We start from the raw sequence: 23,410 nt of genomic DNA on the forward strand, positions 1-23,410 counted from the left end.
CCTGCAGGCTCTTTGCGCGCAAATTGATTGTTTATAGGATGCGCGAAATGCGCTAGAAAGGAGCGACTGAATGGATAGACGGTAACTGATGGTGACGTAGGATGGTTACTGATTTAGGGTTAGGGTTAGGGTGTAGGGTTAGGGTTAGGGTTGGGGGTTAGGGTTAGGCTACACTTCTGTAGTACGAATAATTTATTAATCTTCAGTCGCCATCCTACGATTTAAAAACTCGCGCGCAGGAGTGGGTGTATTTCCTAGGCGGCGGCGCTGCGATCGCACTGTATTGTCTCGTTAGGCCATCTTTCCGTATTTATGTTTTTCACTGAGTTGCGCTGAATCTTAGTCGTATCACCGCTGCTGGTCACTTTGAGAAAGTGACACTCATAAACAGGTATACTCGCTTTGGTTCGGTGAATGTACTTTTTTGCCTGAACGAGCTCTGTGGAACGATTATTGTCGAAAAGTATCAATCACGAATCGGCGTTGTTTACATTAGTCGATTTACATTGATACATGATAGGATCATGAGGCTGAGTCTTGAGTCTTTGACACTTTTATTGTAGTATATTGACATTAGTGTCACTAGTATACTTAGTTATGTGCAGTGTCAGTGTGGTTGTTTCCTGAGCCCCAGTTTCCAGTGTTTAAATGATTGTGTTGAGATGCCTGGGCAAGTCACTATGCACGAAGCGTGTCGTTGTCGTAACAGGTACTACAGATATGGTACCGCAGGTCCATAGTTTAGCGTTGTTAGTATTATGTTTATATTTTTATATGAGGTATGCTTTAGGGTTGAGTTTAACTTAGAGTTAGGGTTTAGGGTTAGAGTTAGGGTTAGGTTAGTGGTTAGGGTGAGGGTACACTTCTGTAGTACAAGTCTCCGGTACCTTTGTGTATCATATATGTACCTCGGTTACATATCTGTAGGTACCTGTTACGACAACGACCCTTGAGCGTCACTAAATGTGTAAGTCGCCGGGTGCATATTCGATTTACCAGCCAATAGTAATACTAATAGTATACGTACTTATTACTAATGCTGAAGGGATCGTTGTCGTTATCAGGTACTACAGATTATGCTACCCGAGTGAGGTAATATATCAGGTTCTGCCGCCGCCGTAGGCAGCGAAGCCAATCTAGGGGGTCCGAGACCGACTTGTAGTTGTCTACAGACAGGTGTACCTACCCTAACCCTAACCCTAAAATACCTCATATAAACAGTCTTCACGATATGAAAGTTTCTAAACACTTGGCCTTCGAGGTCCAGCCAAGCTAGCTAAAATTTACTGACCGGACCTAAATTTTACTGGACCGAATATTATTTTGACATTTTTTACAATAAAGAACAAAATCAGTTAATGATGCATTTTTGTATTTTACCGTATAATATATACCTTCTACACACTGCTATGATAAACTAACAGTATAATTTACCTATCATAATATATCAGTACAATGCCTTCTACACATGCGCTACTAATAGAAGCTGCAAAATGAGAACAAAAAGTCTGCGTTAGTCCGTCAGTGAGGCATGTATCAACACATACTTCTAACAAACAGGCTATGATAACAGTAAGGATACTTATCAAACATTTATCACATAACTCATTGAATAAGTTCATTCGTGTTGGTAGATAATATTAAATAAACCAAGTTAATTGTTACTCGAAACCGTGCTGCGTATGACTGAAAACTTACGCTGACGTTTTCGCCTGCCTGTGCAGGAAGCTTTCTCCAAAGCTTAACTGAATTTAATCAGTTTTGAACCACCAGATTGGTGTGGTGGTCAGATAGCTTAGTCCACACGTTGCCACACAAAAGAGAGATCAAAAATTACTGCAAGCCTCAGTACAACGTTCTTATATCCCACGGCGCTGAACAAATGTGCCAAGAATCTTACTGTACACCAAAAATACATAAAGATAGGCAATCCGTTAGACCTATAGTCGCATACACAGGATCCATAGCACTACATGTGTCCAAAAGCTTAAGCCGATCTACTGGCCCTTTTGCGTAAGGCACACCGAACATCACATCAGAACTCACAGAAGTTAAGCAGAGGAACTAAAACGATACGTAGTGAAACCAGACGAGATATTAGTCTCACATGGACGTTGTCTCACTCGTTTACCAACACTTCCGATCCCAGAATCGATTAACATAATCAAGTCGGAGACTGGAGACGCAGACAAAAGTTGAGAAGCCCGAAACCACCTCACCACAGACGATATCATCGAATTACTCACGTTTGTCCTTATGACCACAATATTTCAAATCCAGAGACCAAATTTACAACCAGAAGTTTTGGAGCAGCCATGGCGTTAGCCCGGTCTCACCTATCGGTTGCCAATCTTTACACTGAATCGGCTGGAAAACCGGAAGCCCATTGCCAGCACAGCCCGGCGAGATCTCAAACACAAAATTGTCGGCTACGCTATGTAGATGACACTTTTGGAAATCATCAAGTCTGGTTACAGTTCAACAATGGGACAGAACACCTCAACAGCATCGACGAGTACCAACAACATTCAAAATTTACGTTACGAGCGAAGAACCTGATCAAAAAATTCCGTTCCTCGACACACTCATTCGGATAAAGCGAGAAGATGGCTCATTAAAACTGACGGTTATACCAGAAAAAAGTCCAACGGACCAGTATTCTAACTTCACACTTCACACCCAACACAGTCAGACCACAAACTTGTCTGTGAGTACGCGAACCCTCTAGATCGTAGAGACAAAATTATAACGGGAGAGTGAGGACGGAAGCTGAAGCGCGCCACATTAAGATACGCTTTTACGGGAAATGCGGCCTATATCCAATTGGAACACATCGAAAAGTGTCCCAAGGAGCATGCAAAACACCACGGGAAAAAGATCATCCCAAAAAGAAAACTTCCACGGGAAAACCGAAGAGCGATGATCGTCCCTAACCCTACGTCAGAGGGGTCACGGACGTGTTAGCAGGCGTCACCTAAAAAATGCAGGTGGTGGCGTCAACAGTTGAAGAGACCGTTGAAAACTGCTAACTGGTCTTTTTAGTACGATCCTATAAGACAAGAACAGACAATGCCACAAACATTACGGACTGCGTCTATAAAATACCGTGTGCTAATGTGTGATAAGAAGTTTACATTGGAGAAACCGGGTGGCCGAAAATTAAACAGCCGCGCCTAAAAAGAAGCACTAAAGAGGAGTGAGACCCGAGCACCCAATCTTTCACGAGGGGCCTGGGAGGCGAAAACAGTGCGGCGTACGCGAAATCACAAAATCCGCGATCACTGATCAGTCGACGAATGGACATCGACGGAGGGGGCCATCGATTGGAGAAGTTCGCAGATCATTGACGGATGGGGCTCTAACGAAAATCGGAGGCGTTGATCAAGGAGGCGCACGGACGGGCGCAAGAGCCCAAATATCAAGCTGCGGCACGAGAGGCGATACAGGCTTAGTCACGTGTGGACTAAAGTATTGACACCAGGCCGAACACCATCTGGTGGTGGCAAAACTTGATTAAATTCAGTTAGCTTTGTAGAAAGCTTCCTGACGAGGAGGCGAAGACGCGTCACGCGTACGTTTCATTAGCATGCACGGTTGTAGTAACAATTAAACTTGGTTACTTGTATAGTTATCACATACCTTCTACAAACTGCTATGATAACGAGTAAGGATACTTATCAAACATTTATCCTCCTTCTCAAAACTTGCTATGATAACAGTAAGGAACTTATCTAGATGGAAGATAAGAAGAGTATGATCATTGTCAGGGTTTTAACACCGACGTTTGCATAGTTTTGAACTCGGTAACTAATCTATACAATATGTGAATAATATATTCAAACTTTACCTTGTTTTCGTCTATGATTCTCACTTATTCATATGGACACCACCATTGTGACTCTGAAATCGATGTGTTCTTCAAAAGTTAAGTTGAATACGACACGGTTTTCCCAACAGTTATCAAACGCTGGATACATCCTCGACCGAACGTTGTTTGGGACTAGTGTTCTTATTGTCTATGACGGGTACGCTGGGGCCGTAAGGAATCAAGCTGCAGCTAGCGGCCGATGAGGCCATTTATTTTAGACGCTGGAAACCGCTGGCACGCTGAATACAATTCGATTGCCTTAATATATGCCCAGTACGACCCCCCAAAGTTTCCGTCATAGCAATAGAAACATAATCCAAACAAAAGTTTCGGTCGCGAAAGATGTAATTTCATGCCGTATAACTGTGCCGGAAACCGGTCGTATTCAACTAACTTTTATTGAAGAACACATCACGTGTTTCAGGTAAGATTTGGTCGGTGTCATATGAATAAGGAGAGAAGTCATAGAACGAAAACAAGCGTAAAGTTGAATATAATTTATTCATCATATTTGACAGTCTTCGACGTTAGGCGGTGGACCGTGGTCAGCAGACCACAAACTCTCTCGGTCCAGTAAATTTAAGGAAGTTAAATGGACCGTCGTGCCACCACGTTTTTTTCAGTACACTACTAGTTAGCAAGTTTTAAATAATTATCAAAGTATTTAATGAGTACTACTTTACTGGTATACATAACTGCGAAAAAACCTGCGCACTAAAGACCCTTATCAAAAAACGCACACACTCTTCGTGTATTGTTTTTGCTATTTAATCAGACTTGTAAAAAAAAAAAAAAAAAAAAAAAAAAAAAAAAAAAAAAAAAAAAAAAACTCGAAGATAAACGGCAAACTGGTTGTAAAACGATCAACGGACATATGCCGGACAGTCGCTTCAAAAAATGTTGATTAAAATAATATAACGACAATTTCTACAAACTGCTATGATAACAGTAAGGATACTTATCAAACATTTATCACATACCTTCTACACACTGCTATGATAACAGTAAGAATACCTATCAAATATAAATCACATACCTTCTACAAACTGCTATGATAACAGTAAGAATACCTATCAAATATTTACATCACATACCTTCTACACACTGCTATGATAACAGTAAGAATACCTATGACGTTTGGTTAGCGATGAAACAAAGTTTAAAAAGTGTTATGTGTACAGTAAGTAGTCTCATAAATACTTTGATAAATTATTTAAATACAGTAACTAGAGTGGCTGAAAAAAACTGGTGGACCGACGGTCCATTTAACTTGTTAAATTTACTCGACCGAGAGAGATTTTGGTGGTCTCGGACCACGGTCCACCGCCTAACGTCGAAGACTGTATAAAAATATAAACATAATACTAAACAACCTAAAACTACCTTGGGTACATATCTGTAGTACCTGATACGACAACGACCCCATCTGCAATACTAATACAGTAATACTACTAATAGTGATAGGGCTCATAGTCATAGGGTCTATGTCCCCCAGGGTACTGCCGGAACGTACCCTGGTAACTATTTGATATGGTTAGGGTTAATGTTAGGGTTAGGGAGTAGGCATAGGCGACTCCCTAGACTCGTTAGTGGAGTAGGCGAGGTACGGTCTGGCATATTAGATAGTACCAGGGTACGTTCCGGCAGTACCCTGGGTGCATAGACCCTCTCAGCCCTAATAGGGAAGGGCCAGAACTACATAGCTTAGCCCGACAAAGGTGCTTTGTTGTGAGAGTGGCCTACGTGACATGCTACCAATGTAGTACCAAAGTATGGTACCAAAACATAGTACCAAAGTACCAACACCATACCAACAAAATATTGCCATACTGCAAACAAAAATGGCTATTTGTGTGCTGGGTCTAAGCTAGGTACAAAATAAACGACCGAGTTGCAACCTCCACTTGATCAAAACGTCAGAATCCTGAAACTACATGAATTAAATAATTGAAAGCAAAACGCTGGTCGCATAGTGGCACCATGTGTTTGCTTTGTCTTGATATCCACCACAAGTTGACTTCCATTTTTATTCCAAACCGTAATCCTAAAATATTACATTCGATCCCCTTGCTAACCTAACTTGGAGCTATGACAGGTCATGACATGAAGAACCAGCCTGTTATTCGCAATGTAAATAGTTAGCGACTGAGTATGTACTCAGTAAGGCAAACTAACTAGAACTCTAACTAGCCTGAATTCTTTACATTGATCCATTACTCGCCATGTAAATGGGTAGAGTATGACTAGGTTAGAGTAAGGTTAGAGTAAATCGTGAGGCATTCTATACCAAAGTTTCCTGACAAGTTCATAATGAGGTAGCGGCCATCGGGCGCACGGAGGCCGGCGTGTCTGCACGCAGAATCAAATCCATAATAAATCCCTGCGTTGCTCATACAACTCGCGACAAATAGTCTCGTAACGATTACGCTCTACATTTTGTTAATTGTATAATAACTTTGTTAATTAGCTTTGAATAATTCGCACAATGCGCGCCTTCCCCTCGGGACCTGCTAGACGTCTGTGTGAACGAGAGCGTTAGAAGATCGTCGTAGAAATGTTAGGAGCGTAGTTAAGTGCAAGCCTTTGTGGAATAAGCAATTAGTTGATGATTATGTAATGAATGCATGTATAGTGTAGTGCGGCTTTTTAGTCGAACGTATGTCCATTATGAGAGTAGTTTGGAAGGTATTTCTCAGCATATGAACTATACATTGAGTTTCTAATCAAAAACGATATATGCGTCACTGTTTTTTTTATCGATTTTTTTTATCTGATCCTATCTGTAGATGTTTACACGTGCAACTTATCAAGTCACAAAATCACAGTGGAAAATTCGTAATAACCCCATACGTCAACCATTTAATCAGGAGTGTATTGATACACTCCTGATTTAATCAAAACACTGTATTTCTGTTTTATGATCCCGTCTTTATATATCTCAGATATCTGTCTCTCTCTCTTTCTCTCTCTCTCTCTCTCTCTCTCTCTCTCTATATATATATATTTCTATCTATATATAGATAGATAGATCTGTATATACTAACTATATATATATATTATCAGGAGTTAATAAAGACAATTTTGTCTTTATTAACTCCTGATATTATATACATCTCAGCGGTTTTGACTGGTACCCGTCCCTTCTCACAAGCTCGATATATCGATGATATATCTCACGAGCTCACAAGACAAGCTCACAAGCCCTATATCGAGCTTGTGAGAAGGGACGAGTACCAGTCAGTCTACTCAGCGGTTTAGCATCAGACACATTGCAACTTATAACACAGCATCTGATATACCTCTGCATATACTCAACACTCGCGCCGTCTATCGGCAAGGAACTGGGCCTTGAAGTGGTATGCTTAGAATATATGATTCTACCAAAATTTTCTACATAAATAATATTTTGGTAGCATTTTTAATGCAGAAAATGCGCGACTTTATAGCGCCGATCAACGGAAAGTAACCTTGAGCACCTAACGTAAAACTGACAATGGAAGAGGCAATGTTAGATTAAGGCCAGCGATCGTAAGGGATTATCCCGTGGCCTTATTGATAGTCATTCCAAAGCTGGGTCTAATTGGTAATTGAAGGCGCTTGAATTGAAAGTGGGTCGGTTTTTTGGAATGATAAGGATCCTCGGGATAAAGACATCTTTCCTAATGTCACGCAATGACGAGTGGAAGAAGTTGCTTTAGGGCCAGGCGTGCTCCGTTGCAGAGCTTTTGTGAATCAAGAGTATATCGATTGGCCATAATGAGCCCCTCCCAACCAGGTGGGTAAATGTTCTCTTGATCCTTTAATGTTTATGCATTTTCTACATTGTTCCCCATTAATAAAATAATTTGTTCCCTAAAATGTTATTGCGTCGTGTTCCCACGATCCAGGAAATTATAAACCACTCTTCCCCATAATTGTCGCTTGACGCTGGGGTGAAAGGGGACCTATAATTGTGGACCCTAATGGTCCCTACAGCACACTATGTTGAAATGACCCTGAAATACTTCAAAGTTTATTGTAAACAGTCTCAGAAAACTGAAAAAATCACAAAGATGGAAAAACATAGTTTCCTCGTTCCCAAAAATCTAATCAGCAGTTCCCTTGTTCCCCGAAAATAATTCGACAATATCCCCTGTTTCCTGAAAGTGAATGTTCCTGTTCACCTGTTCCCTAAAACCCCTGGCAGGGGCTCCATAATGGCTTGGTTTTATACCCGCGAACATAGGATATCCAAGAAGTTTCCAGAAAGTTTCTTTGCACGATATGGAATGTACAGGAAGTTTCTAAAATGTTCCAGTGCGCCATATTGAAAGTGAAGGACAGTTCTATTGCGCAGTAAGAAATTTCAGGGAAGTTCTAGAAGTTCTAATTAATTCCATTGTGTAATAATGAAAATCAATCTCTAGCGTCCTTACATGAGTCATGCGTCACGTCCAACCATTTGTGGGGTCGAGGAACACTTTGTATATGCTTCATAACAAAGTCCGTATCTCGCTTCGTTTGGCCAGTAATTGAAATGTTCTCCTTCCGCGATCCCCTACGACCTCCAGTGACCACGCAGACCGGATCTGATCTGCTTCGCCCAACCATTGGTGGGGTCAAGAAACTTTTGTACTTTATAACAAACTCTCTATCTGGCCACGTTAAGCCACAGATAACTGTTTTGGCCTACGATGACCTCCAGTGACCTCTGAGGTCAACGACACCTATCCCACCCGGGCATGACAGTCTCGGGTCAAGTTACCCCTGTGGATCACTTTTCAGCCGGAAAGTACCAACCGTTTGGTCGTCTATAGCCGGACGACAACGGACGAACAGACAAACAATCACCAGAAATATTAGTAAAGATAAGCTATCCTACGTTTTAGCAAAGTTCGGAAGAATTGGCGCTTGTAATCCTTATCGAAATGTGATATTGACGGGTGCCCGCACGTCGATCACTCTGGACATATATTAGATACATTAATACAGCGCCATGCATGTGAAAGACAGGCCCTCTCACGTAAAACATGCATAGAGATCGGAATTTGCGACGCACACCTACTTCTAGTCGGGTCCTGCTCTTGTAAGTCTCCTTGTGAGGTTGACGAGAGATAGCGCGCCAAGACGCCCGCATCAAGAAACACTAGAGTCTAGTGTTTCTTGATGCGGGCGTCTTGGCGCGCTATCTCTCGTCAACCTCACAAGGAGAGTATGTAGACACACGAGGAGTATGTCTAGTGACTAGACATACTATAAGGTCGCGCGAAAGGTTGGGCGCTGCCTCCCGAGTATAATATTGAGATCGCGATTCGCAATACACGCGTTATATGCCCCCAAACCCTGTGCGGGCCCTATGCATTAGCATGTATGATCATGTGAAAGGCCGAGTGTTGTCTTCTAATTTAATTTATTTATGTATTTATTTATTTAAAGACGGTAAATTAGTAAAAGATATATCAACACGAGCTAGCTTGCAAGCTCCTCACCGGCAGTGCAATAATACTGAACAAACAGTAACTTAATTAAATGTACTAGCTTAACAAGTGATGAAGTGCACTTGTGCACTAAGTGAAATATTGAGATCGGGGTTTGCAATTGAACCCCACTGCGGGCTACATGTCATCTCAATTTTAATCACGTATACGATCATCACAATCACATGAGCTTTCGAGAGCGAATGCCCCATATAAATGTCCCAATCCCCGCACTCTATACGTAATTAGAATAGGAGATTGGCTCTAAATGTATATATATATTATAGATAGAGATCGACATTTGCGATGGATATATTTACCCGTCCGTTTTCAATCGCACGTGTGGCGACCGAATAACATTTCCTTTGAGAGATGACGCACACAGAGATTCTCAGACCCTCGGAACCCTTACCAAGGAGTGTTATTCGATCGACCACGTACGATTAAAAAGCGGGTCCATCCAAAAGATATCCATCGCAAATCTGCGTCGCATCACAAAGGTGTGATAACCTTATAACTTCATAAATATATTAGTCGTCAAATTCCATGAGACGAAGACGGAAAGAGACAAAGTTAATCAAATAGACATACGATCACATCATCAGAGATACGGGATCACAGCGGATCGCAGTAGTGTGCTCGGAAGGAAACCTCCTACTGTCTAGGTTCTCGCTGCCCATAACATTATATATATAATATATTGACATATATATACATATATGTGTGTGTGTGTGCGTGTGGCCTGGGTTGTGTGTGTGTGTGTGTGCGTGCGTGCGTGCGTGCGTGCGTGCGTGTGTGTGTGCGCGCGCGCATGCAGCCACACGCTCGTTACGACGTACGTACGCACGCGTGCACTGACGCGCACTTACATTATATTATTAGCTATAGACCTACGTGCATGTATAAAACTCTGGTCGTGTGAAGTGAGCTACCGTACACGAGTAGAGCCAATGTATATACATTAATATACATAATATCAAGAGTTAATAACAAAGATTTTGTTATAATGTGTTATTAGATATTGATATATTATAATATAAACATATAAATATATATATATTATTATAAATATAACTAATAAATAAATAATATAATATATATATATATATAATATAATATATATATATATATACATATTATCAAGAGCGTATAAAGAAGCCTTCTTTATACGTTCTTGATATTATGTTGTTTTCAGGGCAGGCCGCAGGTGGCGAGTTTTTAAAGACCAGGCTCTTGCGCGCAAATGATTCGTTATATAGATGCGAAATGGTAGAAGGCGCACTGAAGGATGGGTACGATTAGGTAGGTTGGGTTGCTTGGCGGTTAGGTACACTTCTGCTAGGTACGAATAATTTCATTAATCTTTCACTCGCCATCCACGATTTAAAAACTCAGCCCCGCAGCTGTGACGTGTATTTCTAGCGCGGGCGCTGCGATCGTCACATGTATTGTCTCGTAGGCCCATCTTTGCCGGTATTTATGTTTTTCACTGCAGTTGCCGCTGAATACGTTAGTCGTATCACCGCTGCTGGGTCACTTGAGAAAGTGACAAAATCATAAACAGGTATACTCGCTTTGGCTTCAGGTGGATGCTACTTTTTGTCTGCTGAAGACGCTGAACGATTATTGTCGAAAAGTATCAATCAACGAATCGGCCAAGTTGTTTACATTAGTCATACATTTGATACGCAAATTACAATGCATAGGATGACGCGCTTGAGTCTTGAGTCTTGGACACTTTATGCTAGTATATGACATATATGTCACATTAAGTATTAAGTATGCGAGTGTCCAGTGTTCTTGTTTCTCTGAAGCCCAGTTCAGTGTGTTAAATGATTGTGTTGATATTCTTCTGTGTTCATTATTTTCTTATATCTATCTTTCTTTTAATTTTGTCTTTGTTTTTTTTTTTTTTTTTTTCGTAACATGGTTACTACAGATATGCTACCCGAGAGGTTTTAGGCTGTTAGTATTATGTTTATTTTCTATATGATCGTGATGTTTAGGGTTAGAGTTAGAGTTAGAGTTAGGAGTTAGAGTTAGACGTTAGGGTTAGGTTGTTATAGGGTTAGGGTACACTTCTGCTAGTACAAGTCTGGACACTTTGTGTATACATATATGTACCTCAGGTAGCATTATCTGTAGTAGCCTGTTACTGACAACGACCCCTTGAGCGTCACTAATGTGTAAGTCGCCGGTGGCAATATTCGATTTTACAGCCTAATAGTAATATAAATAGTCTATACCGTACTATTACTAATGCTGAAGGCGATCGTTGTCGCGTGATCAGGTACTACAGATATGTACCGAGGTACATATATCAGGGTTCTGGCCCGCGCTCGTAGGCGGCGAAAGCCAATCTAGGGGTCAGGACCAGACCTTGTAGTTTACTACAGAAGTTGTACCCAACCCTAAAACCATACCCTAAAACATACCGTCATATTAAACAGTCTTCACTGCAAAATTTCTAAACAACTGGACCTTCCGGTCCACCAAGCTAGCCAAAATTTACGGAGCCAGCACTAAATTTTACTGCGACCCAATACTATTTTGACATTTTTGACAATTAAAGAACAAAAACATAATATCATTTGTATTTTACCTCTATAGCTAAATACCTTTACAACCACTGCTATGAAACAGCTAACAGTAGATAATACGCTATCAAAGATATACTCACATATACCTTCCTACACACTACAAATAGAAGCTGCAAATAGAACAACAAAATCTTGCGTTATCGTCAGTGAGCATGTATCACAACATAACTCTTCTACAACAGCGGCCTATGATAACAGTAAGGATACTTATCAAACATCTTATTCCACATACCTGCATACAAACTGCTTATGATAACCGCTAAGTAGATGATACTATATCAAACATTTGATCACCATTACCTGCTACAAACTGCTATGATAAACATAAGCGATAACTTATCAAACATTATCACATACCTTTCTACAAACTGCCTATGATAACAGTCAAGGATATCTTAATCAAACACCTTATCAACATACCTTCTACAAACTCGCTGATAACAGTAAGGATTACTATCAAGACAGTTTATCAATACCTTCTACAAACAGACTATATGTAACAGTAGGATACTTATCAAACATTTTCACATACTTTCTACAACACTCTATGATAACAGTAGAATAACCCTATCAAATATACATCACATTACCTTCTACACACATGCTAATATAACAGTAAGAATACTATCAAAATATTACATCACATACCTTCTACACACTGTATGATAAGCATAAGAATAACCTATGACGTTGAGTTAGCGATGAACAAAGTTTAAAACGTTGTCTATGACAGTAAAGCTAGTCTCATAAATAACTTATAAATTATTTAAATACAGTACTAGAGTGGCGAAAAAAACTGCGTGGATCCGCACGAGTCATTAACTTGTTATAATTATACTTCGACCGACTGATCAGATTTATGCGTAGCCGATCTCGACCACGGTCCACCGCCTACCCGTCGAAACTGTATTAAAAATATAAACATATATACTAAACAACCTAAAACTACTCGAGTAACAATCTTCAGTAACCTTATACGACAAACGACCCCATACTGCATAGAAACTAATTATCAGTAATACTACAATAGTGATAGCGCGCTATATTCAGTAGCGCTCTAATTCCCCCAGGCCACGGCGCGCGCCCCGGGCTACTGCCGCGAACTTACCCTGTTAACTATTTTATATGGTGTTCAGGGTTTAATGTTATAGGTTAGGAGTAGGCATAGGCGACTCCTAGATCGTTAACTGGAGTAGGCCGAGTACGGTCTGCATATAGAATAGTACCAGAGTTACGTCCGCAGGCCCTGGGAGGCATAGACCCTCTCAGCGCCTAATAGGGAAGGCCAGAACTACATAGCTTTACCCGACAAAGCGTAGCTTTTGTGAGAGTGGCCTACGTGACATGGCTACCAATGTAGTACCAAAAGTATGGCACCAAAACATAGTACAAATAACCAACACCATACCACAATAATATTGCTACTTGCAAACGAAAAAGGCCGTATTTGTGTGCTGCGTCCTAAGCTAGGTAACAAAATAAACGACGAGTTTGCCAAACCTCCACTTGAATCAAAACGTCAGAACCTGCAAAACTACACCAGATGAATTAAATAATTGAAAGCAAAAAACGTGCGTCATATGCATAGCTGGCCACCATGTTGTTGCTTTGTCTTGATATCCACCAACAAGTTGACTTCCATTTTATTCCAATACCGTAATCCTAAAAGATTACATTGATCCCACTTAGACCTACCCCTAACTTAGGAGCTATGACAGGTCATGACATGAAAAACCAGCCTGTTACTCCCAATTGTAAATAGTAGCGAACTGAGTATATACTCAGTAAGCCAAACTAACTAGAGCCCCTAACTAGCCTGAATTCTTACATTGATCATACTCCATTAAAGAGGATATAGAGTATATACTCAGTAAGGCTATAGGTTAGATGTCCCCGGGTAAAATATCGGAGGCTACGCCTGGTACGGTTCGTATATGGAAAGTACCGTCGACATAATATCTGCTGCAATACCCTTGCATTGCCCCACCATACCTGACTTTCACACACACAGTCTGTGAAACAGCAAAAATATTGAGATTAATTGATGAATCATCTATTAATATGAATAATTTAGACAATAATAAAAAGTAGCTAGTCTCGTAGTTTAATGTTATCATGTAATACTATTCATTACCAATAAATAGAAATGCGTTGATATTGACATCAAATAAAAAATACAATATGCACGTGACGCGGCAATACTTTGCGGGCGGAAATACCTCACCCCCAGTATAGGGGAGAGCGTAAATATGTTTGTCGTCACTATAAATATATCATTTTTTTGCAAACCATATGCATATAAAATATATGGTTCTGCATGATTTCATGATCAGTTGCTGAAGTCAGTGTACTGTGGACAATGCAGGGTACGCAGGACATATCGTATAGTACCCCGACGGTACTTTCCGATATATCGAACCGTACCCAGGGTACCCTCCGAATAGTACCCTGGGGGACATAGACCTATCAGCTTCAGTAAGACAAACTAACTAAAATCAAATAGAAGTATTAGAACCCTAAATCTAGCCTGAATTCTTTACATTGATCCATTACTCGCCATGTAAATGGGTAGAGTATGTACTCAGTAAGGCAAACTAACTAAAATCGAATAGAAGTAGGGGGAGGGGGAGGGGAGCATGCCCCTGAACCACCCTAGCATCGCATGCCTTGGGCACGCCTTCACTCAAATATCACCCCCCCCCCATCTCCTGAACGCTAGATCTGCCCTTGTAATACTACGCCCTGGTCTAACCCTAATCTATAATGACTGTTGTAGACTTTGTACTCCAGTCTATCTCACTATGATGCAGATTAATTGTATAGCGTTGGTATTAGTATAAATAAAATAAGAAACCAACCCGATATTCATAACCTCCTTATAACCGGATCAACCAGTTAGATCTACATTAGTGTGGGAATAGAATGAGTGCAAGAGGAAGCTGGTTACACATTACGTATGTGCCCCTGGCATGTTAGGTATAGAACAACAAAACAAAAAGAGAATATGAACTTGGTGCACGGATCTCGATCACTTTCAGCATTTGGGGTGGCCTGTTTGTTTGGGACAACCCCATCTGATCTGTATCGCTTGATCCTGATCAGCCCAAACAAATGCCAGCGCACCTCCACGGCTCCACTAATGGCTCAACGGTCTCTGTGGCCTATCACAGGATTGGTTCGTAACTAGCAACAAGCAGTGGTTCACTGGGTCACATGCTACCATCCTCACATGCAGGTTCAGATCATGTGGATCAAGTTGAGTGGATCCGGCCAAATAAACGGCTAGTTCGTGGGACGCACATGAAATCTGCTTCGTGTGATCCGCCTAAAAACAAGTGCACCCTTGCATGGTCAGATGCTATCTAGTATAGGTTCTACTAGGTATACTCTCTAAGTAGCTAGGTGTATGATAAGGAAGTTGAATCCTCGTTCGCTGGATAGTCTGTGAGCATTGTGACAGGCTGGTTGTATTGGTGACACTGAGGCTGGCCATTGTAAATTTTTGCGTCCCGATTATTGTAGACGGGACAGTGATTGTACGTTGTCATCCAAGCCACGAGGGATTCAGAGTACCCAGTGTTATGTGCCAGGGTAGACCTTAAGAGAATTCACTGCTTCACCCAGAGTTTGAACTCGCAGCCTTTGATGAAGTGAATGGTGAATACACTATAATCATTGAACAACCATGGCTGTCAGTTTTCACACTTGTTACATTTCATTTTAGGCGTGTTCACACACAAGAAAAACCGCGCTGCTCATCCCGCTAATAGCGGAGATAATAGTGAGCTAATTGTGTCGTTGTTCACACAGGCGGAAATATCTCGCTAATCGCCGAGCGGGATAACACGCCGCGGTGCAAATAAGCGCGCTTATTCCAAATTAGCGCAGTCGTAAGTGTTCTTTGCAGCGCGCTATTTTGAGCGCGATTTGGTGAGCTAATTGCGTTCACACTTGTAAAAAGCTCGGTTTTTCGAGCGGGCTGCAAAAACCGGGTTTTGCAGCCCGCTAATTCGCGCCAGTGTGAACGCACCTTTTGTATGCACGTGGATTAGATACACATCGAACAGTGTTCTCATTATGTGACGTTTTTATAGATCACTTTCTTAAACATCAGAATCCTGCCACTGTTGCACTTTTCACGTGTGACCGAGGAGGACATGAGGGAGAAACTGAAAAGTTCAAAACCTCAGGTTTGTGACCGTGCAAGTGATCAATCGATCACCACACTATGTTGTTTCTACCTCCTCCTGCAATTCCCCATTCTGTCGTAGCATGGCAGCCGTCATTGACAGCCAAGAACTTGTTGCTTAGTAATGGTTTGATGTCTTTAAGTAGAAACCGTACTGGTTATTTAATCACATATACATTGAAAAATCCCTGGCTAACATTATTACTTGATTAGCTATACAACTTGTATTACAAGGTAGCATGATTTCAGTATTCCTTATTAGAAATCGAGTGTAGTTATTAGATGTGCTCAGGTGCATAAATTGACTCTAAATTGACTGTTTTAGTCCGTGTTTCACTTACAGGTTATTTCTTTTATCTCTCCAGTAATATACTAAGGTACAGTACAGTACCAAACATCTAACTCTGTCCTGTTAAATGAAGCTGATTGGGCTTGTCACCAGGTGGCAGTGGGTGGCAATAGTAGGATTTGCAATCAGCAAGAGTTGGTAGTGGTTTCGGGGTCAGGTCCTGGGCTTTGGGAGGTATATTGTGTAACTTGAAACAGTCGTTTATAGGCCAGTATATTTGTATTCATCTGTGGCAGCGAAACCTACGGTGTGAAGCTTTTCCCTCGTTGCAGAGTTCACCTCCGACCAGCCAGGAGTCGAGCGCCTCCTCGTGCAAGGAGGCGAAATACCACAAGACGACCGTAGATGCTCTAAAGAAAATCATCTACGATGTTCACCCTAGTCGCTCACTCGCTAGCAAGTTGTTCGGGCCGCCGCAGGCGATGTCGTTCATTGTTGCTCACTCGTTCGACGAGGTCTACCCAAACTTGTTCATCAGTGATAAGTACGTGCTAACGTATGTTCTGTCAGCCTTCGCGCTTCCGCCCCGGCAGGTCATGTGTGCTGTATATACCAGCACGCCCCATCGTACAACTATCACACCCAGCAGCGTCAGTAGGGTTGGCGTCACACGTTGCGGTAACTCATGATGTCACCCGCATGGACCTCCTCCCGTACCAGACCATACAGAATCCTTAGTAATGTTTTTTTGTACATACCAATGTTACTCGTAAATCGTAATTTCCGTATGTCACTGAATGTAATGGCAATAGTAGTGACATAAACAACTTGCAAAATTGCCAGCCCGTACACGCTGAGACTTTTTTCTCACACAGCCAGAAAAATCAAACACGATAGATATTTTGCTCAGTGGCATGAGTGACTAAAATCTCACGTAAACCAGCCCACACACGATGAAAATTTGGCTCAGCGCATTTGCTGCGTGCCGAATTCTCATTTTGTGCGGGGGCCTTTAGTGACGTCATGCAGTACACATTGTTTGTGTGTTTGCGATGGAAACCTTATAATTTATTGAGGTGCACAGAACATTCTACCAATTAGTGGTTTCAGTTAGTCATAGATATGTCACAGTAAGTACTAACAGTAGATGTTTCACATACGTTCACCCATTTTGCACACAGACAGGCCGTCGATCATTGTGAAAAGTAGAAAAAACACTGATTTCTTCGTTTCGATTTCTGCCACAGTAGCCGGTGTGTAAATGGATATTTCTCTGTCATTACAACTCGGAATGATTTAATTTTATGCTCGTTTTAATGGTAATACGTTGCTGTAAAAAAGCCCATCAGGGATTTATATTAAGTGCTGTCTTTTATTATGTTGGGTTTTGGTTATTTATTCGTATAAATGTTCAATCTGAATATATGACTTGAATTTTATACAGTTTTCTTCATTAGAAAGTAAATATGAAACTTAAAGAAAAATTCTGACGCACTTTTTTGGTTCATACTGTGCTTAACTTGTGGCGAAAGTTTTGCTTTCTCACTCTATGTAGTAATTGAGAAATATTCAAAATACCATTTTACATAAAAATTGAAAATGTGTGTCGTCACATAATTAGTTCCTGGAAAGTCCATTAAATTTTTTGGCTTGAGCATATTGATATATCTTATCTATAAATAAAACGTGTGATTAATTTGATTCACTTGTCAATAAACGTTTACTCTTTATTAGCGCAATACCCATGCAAAAGCTTTTAGTGTATTAAAAACTTGAGTGTATCAAAAGTAAGTGCAAAAGCTTGAGAGTGTAAAATGGTGTAGTTTTGATTGAACCCTAACCCTAACCCAAACCTTTGTAGTTTATGGTTCTCTATCTCACACTAAATGTGGTAAAGCAATATCAAGACTCTAGTGCGAGCGTGAGTCATTGCACCAGCAGCTTCTTAAAACGGATAAACCTCGCAACAAAAAGCTCTTATATACCTAATGTGAGCATACTTGCAGTGTGCAAACATAACGAAATGTTCTCATTGAGCCAGAAATGTTCTCCGAAGTTGACTATTTTGAAAACTCTGTCGGACGCGGTTTTGTTACACAGCTAGCAGTAGCCCTACGCTAGCGCAAATAGTTCCTGGAACGAAAACACTATATTTGTTTCCTGATTGCATAAATAATATATGATATGTGTGCTGTGTGTGTGTGCGTGCGTGCGTGCGTGCGTGCGTGCGTGCGTGCGTGCGTGCGTGTATGTGTGTGCGTGAGTGATGTGTGTGTGTGCGTGTGTGTATGTGTGTGCGTGTGTGATGTGTGAATGCGTGCGTGCGTGTGTGCACCTAGGTGTGTAAAATGTTAGTATTTATTGTAGATGTGTGTCACTTATAATCTCCTGATTCTAGGTTGTTTGTTACCAACAAAGAACTGCTGAAAAGCGTCGGCATAACCCATGTTCTCAACACTGCACAAGGCACACGCTATGCACAAGTCAATACCAACCAGGTACGCCTTAACTTCTAAAGTTTACTTTAACTAATTTAGTAAAGATGCTGCTAATGTAAGGTTCGTATATATCTCGAACATAGATAGAGATACGTGACAGTCTTATAAACGGTTACAAATATAGTTTATTCTAAATACACACTCATGACACAGTGGAAACAGTGCATCACATACCGATTCGAGGCTGCCGTCGTCTGTCCCTTCTATTCAAAATAGTCTTCTTTTAAGCTGTCGCCCTTCCCCTGTCCAACTGGTTCTTATTTAATAAAACTGGGTCGAGGGTAATAATCTAAAGAGGACCGTCGCGCCGTGTGTCTGATGACCTAGTACTGGCGCCGGCCATCGTCTGTTTACTCTTGTCATTTTTACTACTGTTCTGTCCCTTCTAGAGTTAATGTGTTTATGACCGAGTTGGCCTTCTATTGTCACTACTGTCTCCTACTGGTATGATTAATGTGTTATGTGACCCTTCCTGACTGTCTCTGTAAACCTGCATTTCTGATTTATTCCTATTGTCTATGTCTCTATGTCTATGTTTGAACTCTGTATTACACTAATTACAGTGGCTGGCATTGAAATGGCTTACTAATTGACAATTGCCATTTTGCCAGATGATTCCTAGTATATTATTACAACTGAAATGGCATTGTTTTTCATCAGATGGAAGGGTAAAACTAGTTTGCAGGTATTACTTCATTGACATTGATATGGTATTTTTTCAATCCATTATCACTTTTGCTCAGTGGCAGAATAGTTCAATACCCAATGTGTTAGTTTAGTAAATTTTGAAATCTAAATCTGCAGTGCTGGTGTTCATGATTTGGATGGGGATAGAGGCAACTGTTTCACTATGTGGTATTTGTTACGTTGCCCTTTGCCATATTGTAGAGCACTGATGCAGATGTGCAGGGCTTTCAGGTATTGTCTCGTAGTTGATGGCAGCTGTTGTGAGGAGTTTCACATACCCAAGCTTTTGACTGTTTTCTCGACCGAGTAGTGGCAACGCTTTTCCTGGAACCACCATGAACGGAACTTGATATGTTTTCCCATTGTTGTTGACTGGAGGAAGACATTTTCCTATAACTGGGATCGGCTGGTCATAATAGGCTTTCAGGCCATGCATAATAGGACTGATTTTGGTTAAAGTCCGCTCGCTGATAATGTTAGCCTGGGCCCCTGTATCGAACTTGATGTTCAGCTTCTGTCTGAGTATCTGCAGCGAAGCAATGCGGTCGTCCTGGCGCACCGAGTCTATTGTCACCACAGGCACATTGTAACATACCTCATCTACTTCATCTGCTGATTTGTCTTCAACATTGTCTGCTCTGAAACATCTTGAGTGACAGCATTTGGCGGTATTTGACAGGTTTTTGGCAGCATTTGGCAGCATTTGGCGGTATTTGACAGTATTTTGCGAAGTGGTTTTTTCTATCGCATTTGTTGCACCTCTGACCGTCCGCAGGGCATTTCATTGATGCATGCCGAGTTCCACAGCGCTGACAGTCATGTTCGTTTACCTCCTGGTAGTCCGGTTTAAAGTGATTACGTCACCGTTAACAGTAAAAATTAAAAAAAATATTTCCACTTTTTCACAAAATATAAGTAATTCTGTTCACTTTTTATGGTTAAATTGCTGCATTATACTTCCTGTCGCTTTTTCACAAAATATAAGTAATTCTGTTCACTTTTTATGGTTAAATTGCTGCATTATACTTCCTGTTTTACTATATTGTTCGATGTGAACATACACTCGTGACTCATACATAGCCCATAGCAAGCAAAACAATCTTATCAGGTAAGAATTTGACGATACGTTTAGTCCCATTAGTTCTTACTTTTAATGTAAAAAAATGGCAACAACATTTTTACAAATTTTACCATAGAAAATTCGTGACGTAGTCAATTTAAACGATTTATGCTTGGCTGGCACAGCTTCTTCCTGCCTCTCAACACATTTCCCCTTTTCCAACTGAAGTAAGATGAAGGAACATGATTGTACAATATAACTGCCATGGTGGAGTTAATCTTGCTTCTAAGAGAGAGAATCCTGATAATTGGAATTCTAATTTGTCTTTGTTACTCAATGGGTTTCATTGGCACGGTTCCTTGTATATTACCAGGAAGTTCCTCTTGGAAAGTTCTATTTTAAGTATTGCAACGCTAACAATAACAATCACAACTGGAATATCCTGGTCCAATGCATCCTTAGCAATGGTAATTTATTACCCCGTACAGTTTTGTCGATATACCACCATTCCAGGTGGTCTATGTTATTGCTCGCCCGTGTTATGGCCTCTCTGCATAAATAGCAGCATAAGCACATTTCACTAATCTATGATAATATTCAATAGCATGTGACGTTTTTCTACTCGCTGTTTCCCCCTGTATTATTTTATTATTATTATTAAATCTTTATTGCATGTAATTCAATTACAAATACATGGGGGGGGGGGAATCTGATAGATGCAGTAGTGTTTATAGCAGAGATATCATGTATGTGTATGGAGGTATGAAATTGTGTGGTATTTAATTATGTGTGTGAAGCTATTTCCTAGTTCCTAGTTCCTTATTTTCACAAATAAGTAAGTGGACTCTTACATTACATCAAGAGTAGATAATAACAAATGTGTTATTATCTACTCTTGATTAAATCAAGAGCCCATTAACCCCAGAGCGTACAACGCTGAAATAGGAAAACCATGGTGTCGTTTCAGCAAAATTAATAAAGTTTACCTACCATATTTTGATACTTCTCTACCGGAATATTATGCAGGAGTCATCACTAGCCAATATAAAGATCAACCGCTTGTCTCTACGATGTTCCTATGCTGAGATATAAAGCGATAAAAATCGAGTACTTCTAGGTAATCCTAGCGCCATATCACCCAGTAACACGCCTCTCCCGCGTTTAGTGACTGCATAGATATATACAACACATGTTATACACAACAAAACATATGTGTTGTATTGTGTCCCTATTATCTACTCCTGATGTATGTCATGTGCATGTGTAGGCCTATATTATGTGTGCATATGTATTATTTGTATGTATGTGTGCGTTCGTGCGTGCGTGCGTGCGTGCGTGCGTGCGTGCGTGCGTGCGTGCGTGCGTGCGTGCGGGCGAGCGTGTGTACTCATGACCATACAGTATGTATAGATAGAAGTATAGATGGGGGTATGTGTAGGTATGCGATTTATAATACAGTATAGGTAATGCTCTGTGACATTTTTAGGCATACTACACTGACCTGGGCATCACCTACTATGGAATATTTGCGGAAGACACTTCCAGGTACAATCTCTCCGTCCACTTCTCTGAGTGTGCATACTTCATTGACAGCGCACTGAAATCTGGGGGTGAGTTCACCTATATGCATGGTCACACAGTAGAGCGTGTTATAGTTTTGCGTTTTGGTTTCATGTTTTAGTTCCCATGTTGTAGCTTCACGTTGTGATTCAGTGTTATTGTTCCATGTTCTAGTTTCATGCTTTGTTTGCAGATGGTAGTACTATTCCATGCTCCATGTTCTGGCATCATGCTGTGGTTTAAGTTGTAATTTTTCTCCCTGGTATGATTACAGTTAGTTAGGTGATGTGAAAATCTTTGGACCGCATTTTAATCAGAAATATAAAACGAACCGTTACTTCAGATGATGCCCCACCCCCATACACGCAGGCATCTTACCCACCCCATACACGCAGGCCAGGCATCTTACCCCACCCCCATACACGCAGGCATCTTACCCCACCCCCATACACGCAGGCCAGGCATCTTACCCCCACCCCCATACACGCACGCATCTTACCCCACCCTCATACACACACGCATCTTACTCCCATCCCCATGCATGCAGGCATCTTACCCCACCCCCATACACGCAGGCATCTTACCCCACCCCCATACACGCATGCATCTTACCCCCACCTCCATACACGCACGCATCTTACCCCACCCCCAAACACGCACGCATCTTACCCCACCCCCATACATACACGCAGGCATCTTACCCCCACCCCATACACGCACGCATCTTACCCCCACCCCCATACACGCAGGCATCTTGCCCCCACCTGGGGAAATATAAACATCTCAATAATGTATTCTCTGACGCGTTAACTTGTTTCTATTTTCCGATTCGCGAAGTTACGGCAGCCGCGCACTGCTACCGGGCGCCGCATTCTTCCGGCGCGCGCTCACTTGTTTTCTGTCTTTCGTCTCGCGCAGGTAAGGTGGTCGTACACTGCTATCAGGGCATCAGTCGGTCGGCAACGATCACCGCTGCGTTTCTGCTGCTGAAGAGGGGCATGAGTGCGGACAAGGCTCTCCGCACACTGCGCAAGAAGCGAGAGGTCTTCCCTAACGAGGGCTTCATCGGCCAGCTGTGCAAGCTCAACAACTCGCTCGCGGCGGGCGTCGCCCACGCCGACGCCGGCTCGTCGCAGTAGCGCCCTCTGTGGGAGCCACGGGAGGGCCGCTCCCTCGCGCATCGCGTATTTATTGGAGGTTGTT

General features: G+C 41.5%; 1 protein-coding gene across 1 annotated transcript; it reads left to right on the plus strand.

The window, feature by feature from the left end:
• The first annotated feature begins 307 nt into the window (after positions 1–307).
• LOC106809080 (dual specificity protein phosphatase 3-like) lies at positions 308–23,346 on the plus strand. The gene is made up of 6 exons (XM_014812030.1): positions 308–391; positions 16,019–16,114; positions 16,735–16,946; positions 18,801–18,900; positions 22,134–22,257; positions 23,126–23,346. The coding sequence occupies exons 2-6, from the start codon at positions 16,082–16,084 to the stop codon at positions 23,344–23,346; spliced, it is 690 nt and encodes a 229-aa protein (XP_014667516.1). The 5' UTR covers positions 308–391; positions 16,019–16,081.
• Positions 23,347–23,410: the final 64 nt, after the last annotated feature.

Source organism: Priapulus caudatus, unplaced genomic scaffold (assembly GCF_000485595.1).
Source record: "Priapulus caudatus unplaced genomic scaffold, Priapulus_caudatus-5.0.1 Scaffold326, whole genome shotgun sequence".
In the NCBI taxonomy this organism is placed as follows: domain Eukaryota; kingdom Metazoa; phylum Priapulida; class Priapulimorpha; order Priapulimorphida; family Priapulidae; genus Priapulus; species Priapulus caudatus.

Coding starts and splice junctions, on each gene's coding strand:
- LOC106809080 (XM_014812030.1), top strand. CDS start 16,082: ATGAGGGAGAAACTGAAAAGTTCAAAACCTCAG. Junction 18,901..22,133: donor CACAAGTCAATACCAACCAG/GTACGCCTTAAC, acceptor TGACATTTTTAG/GCATACTACACTGACCTGGG. Junction 22,258..23,125: donor CAGCGCACTGAAATCTGGGG/GTGAGTTCACCT, acceptor CGTCTCGCGCAG/GTAAGGTGGTCGTACACTGC.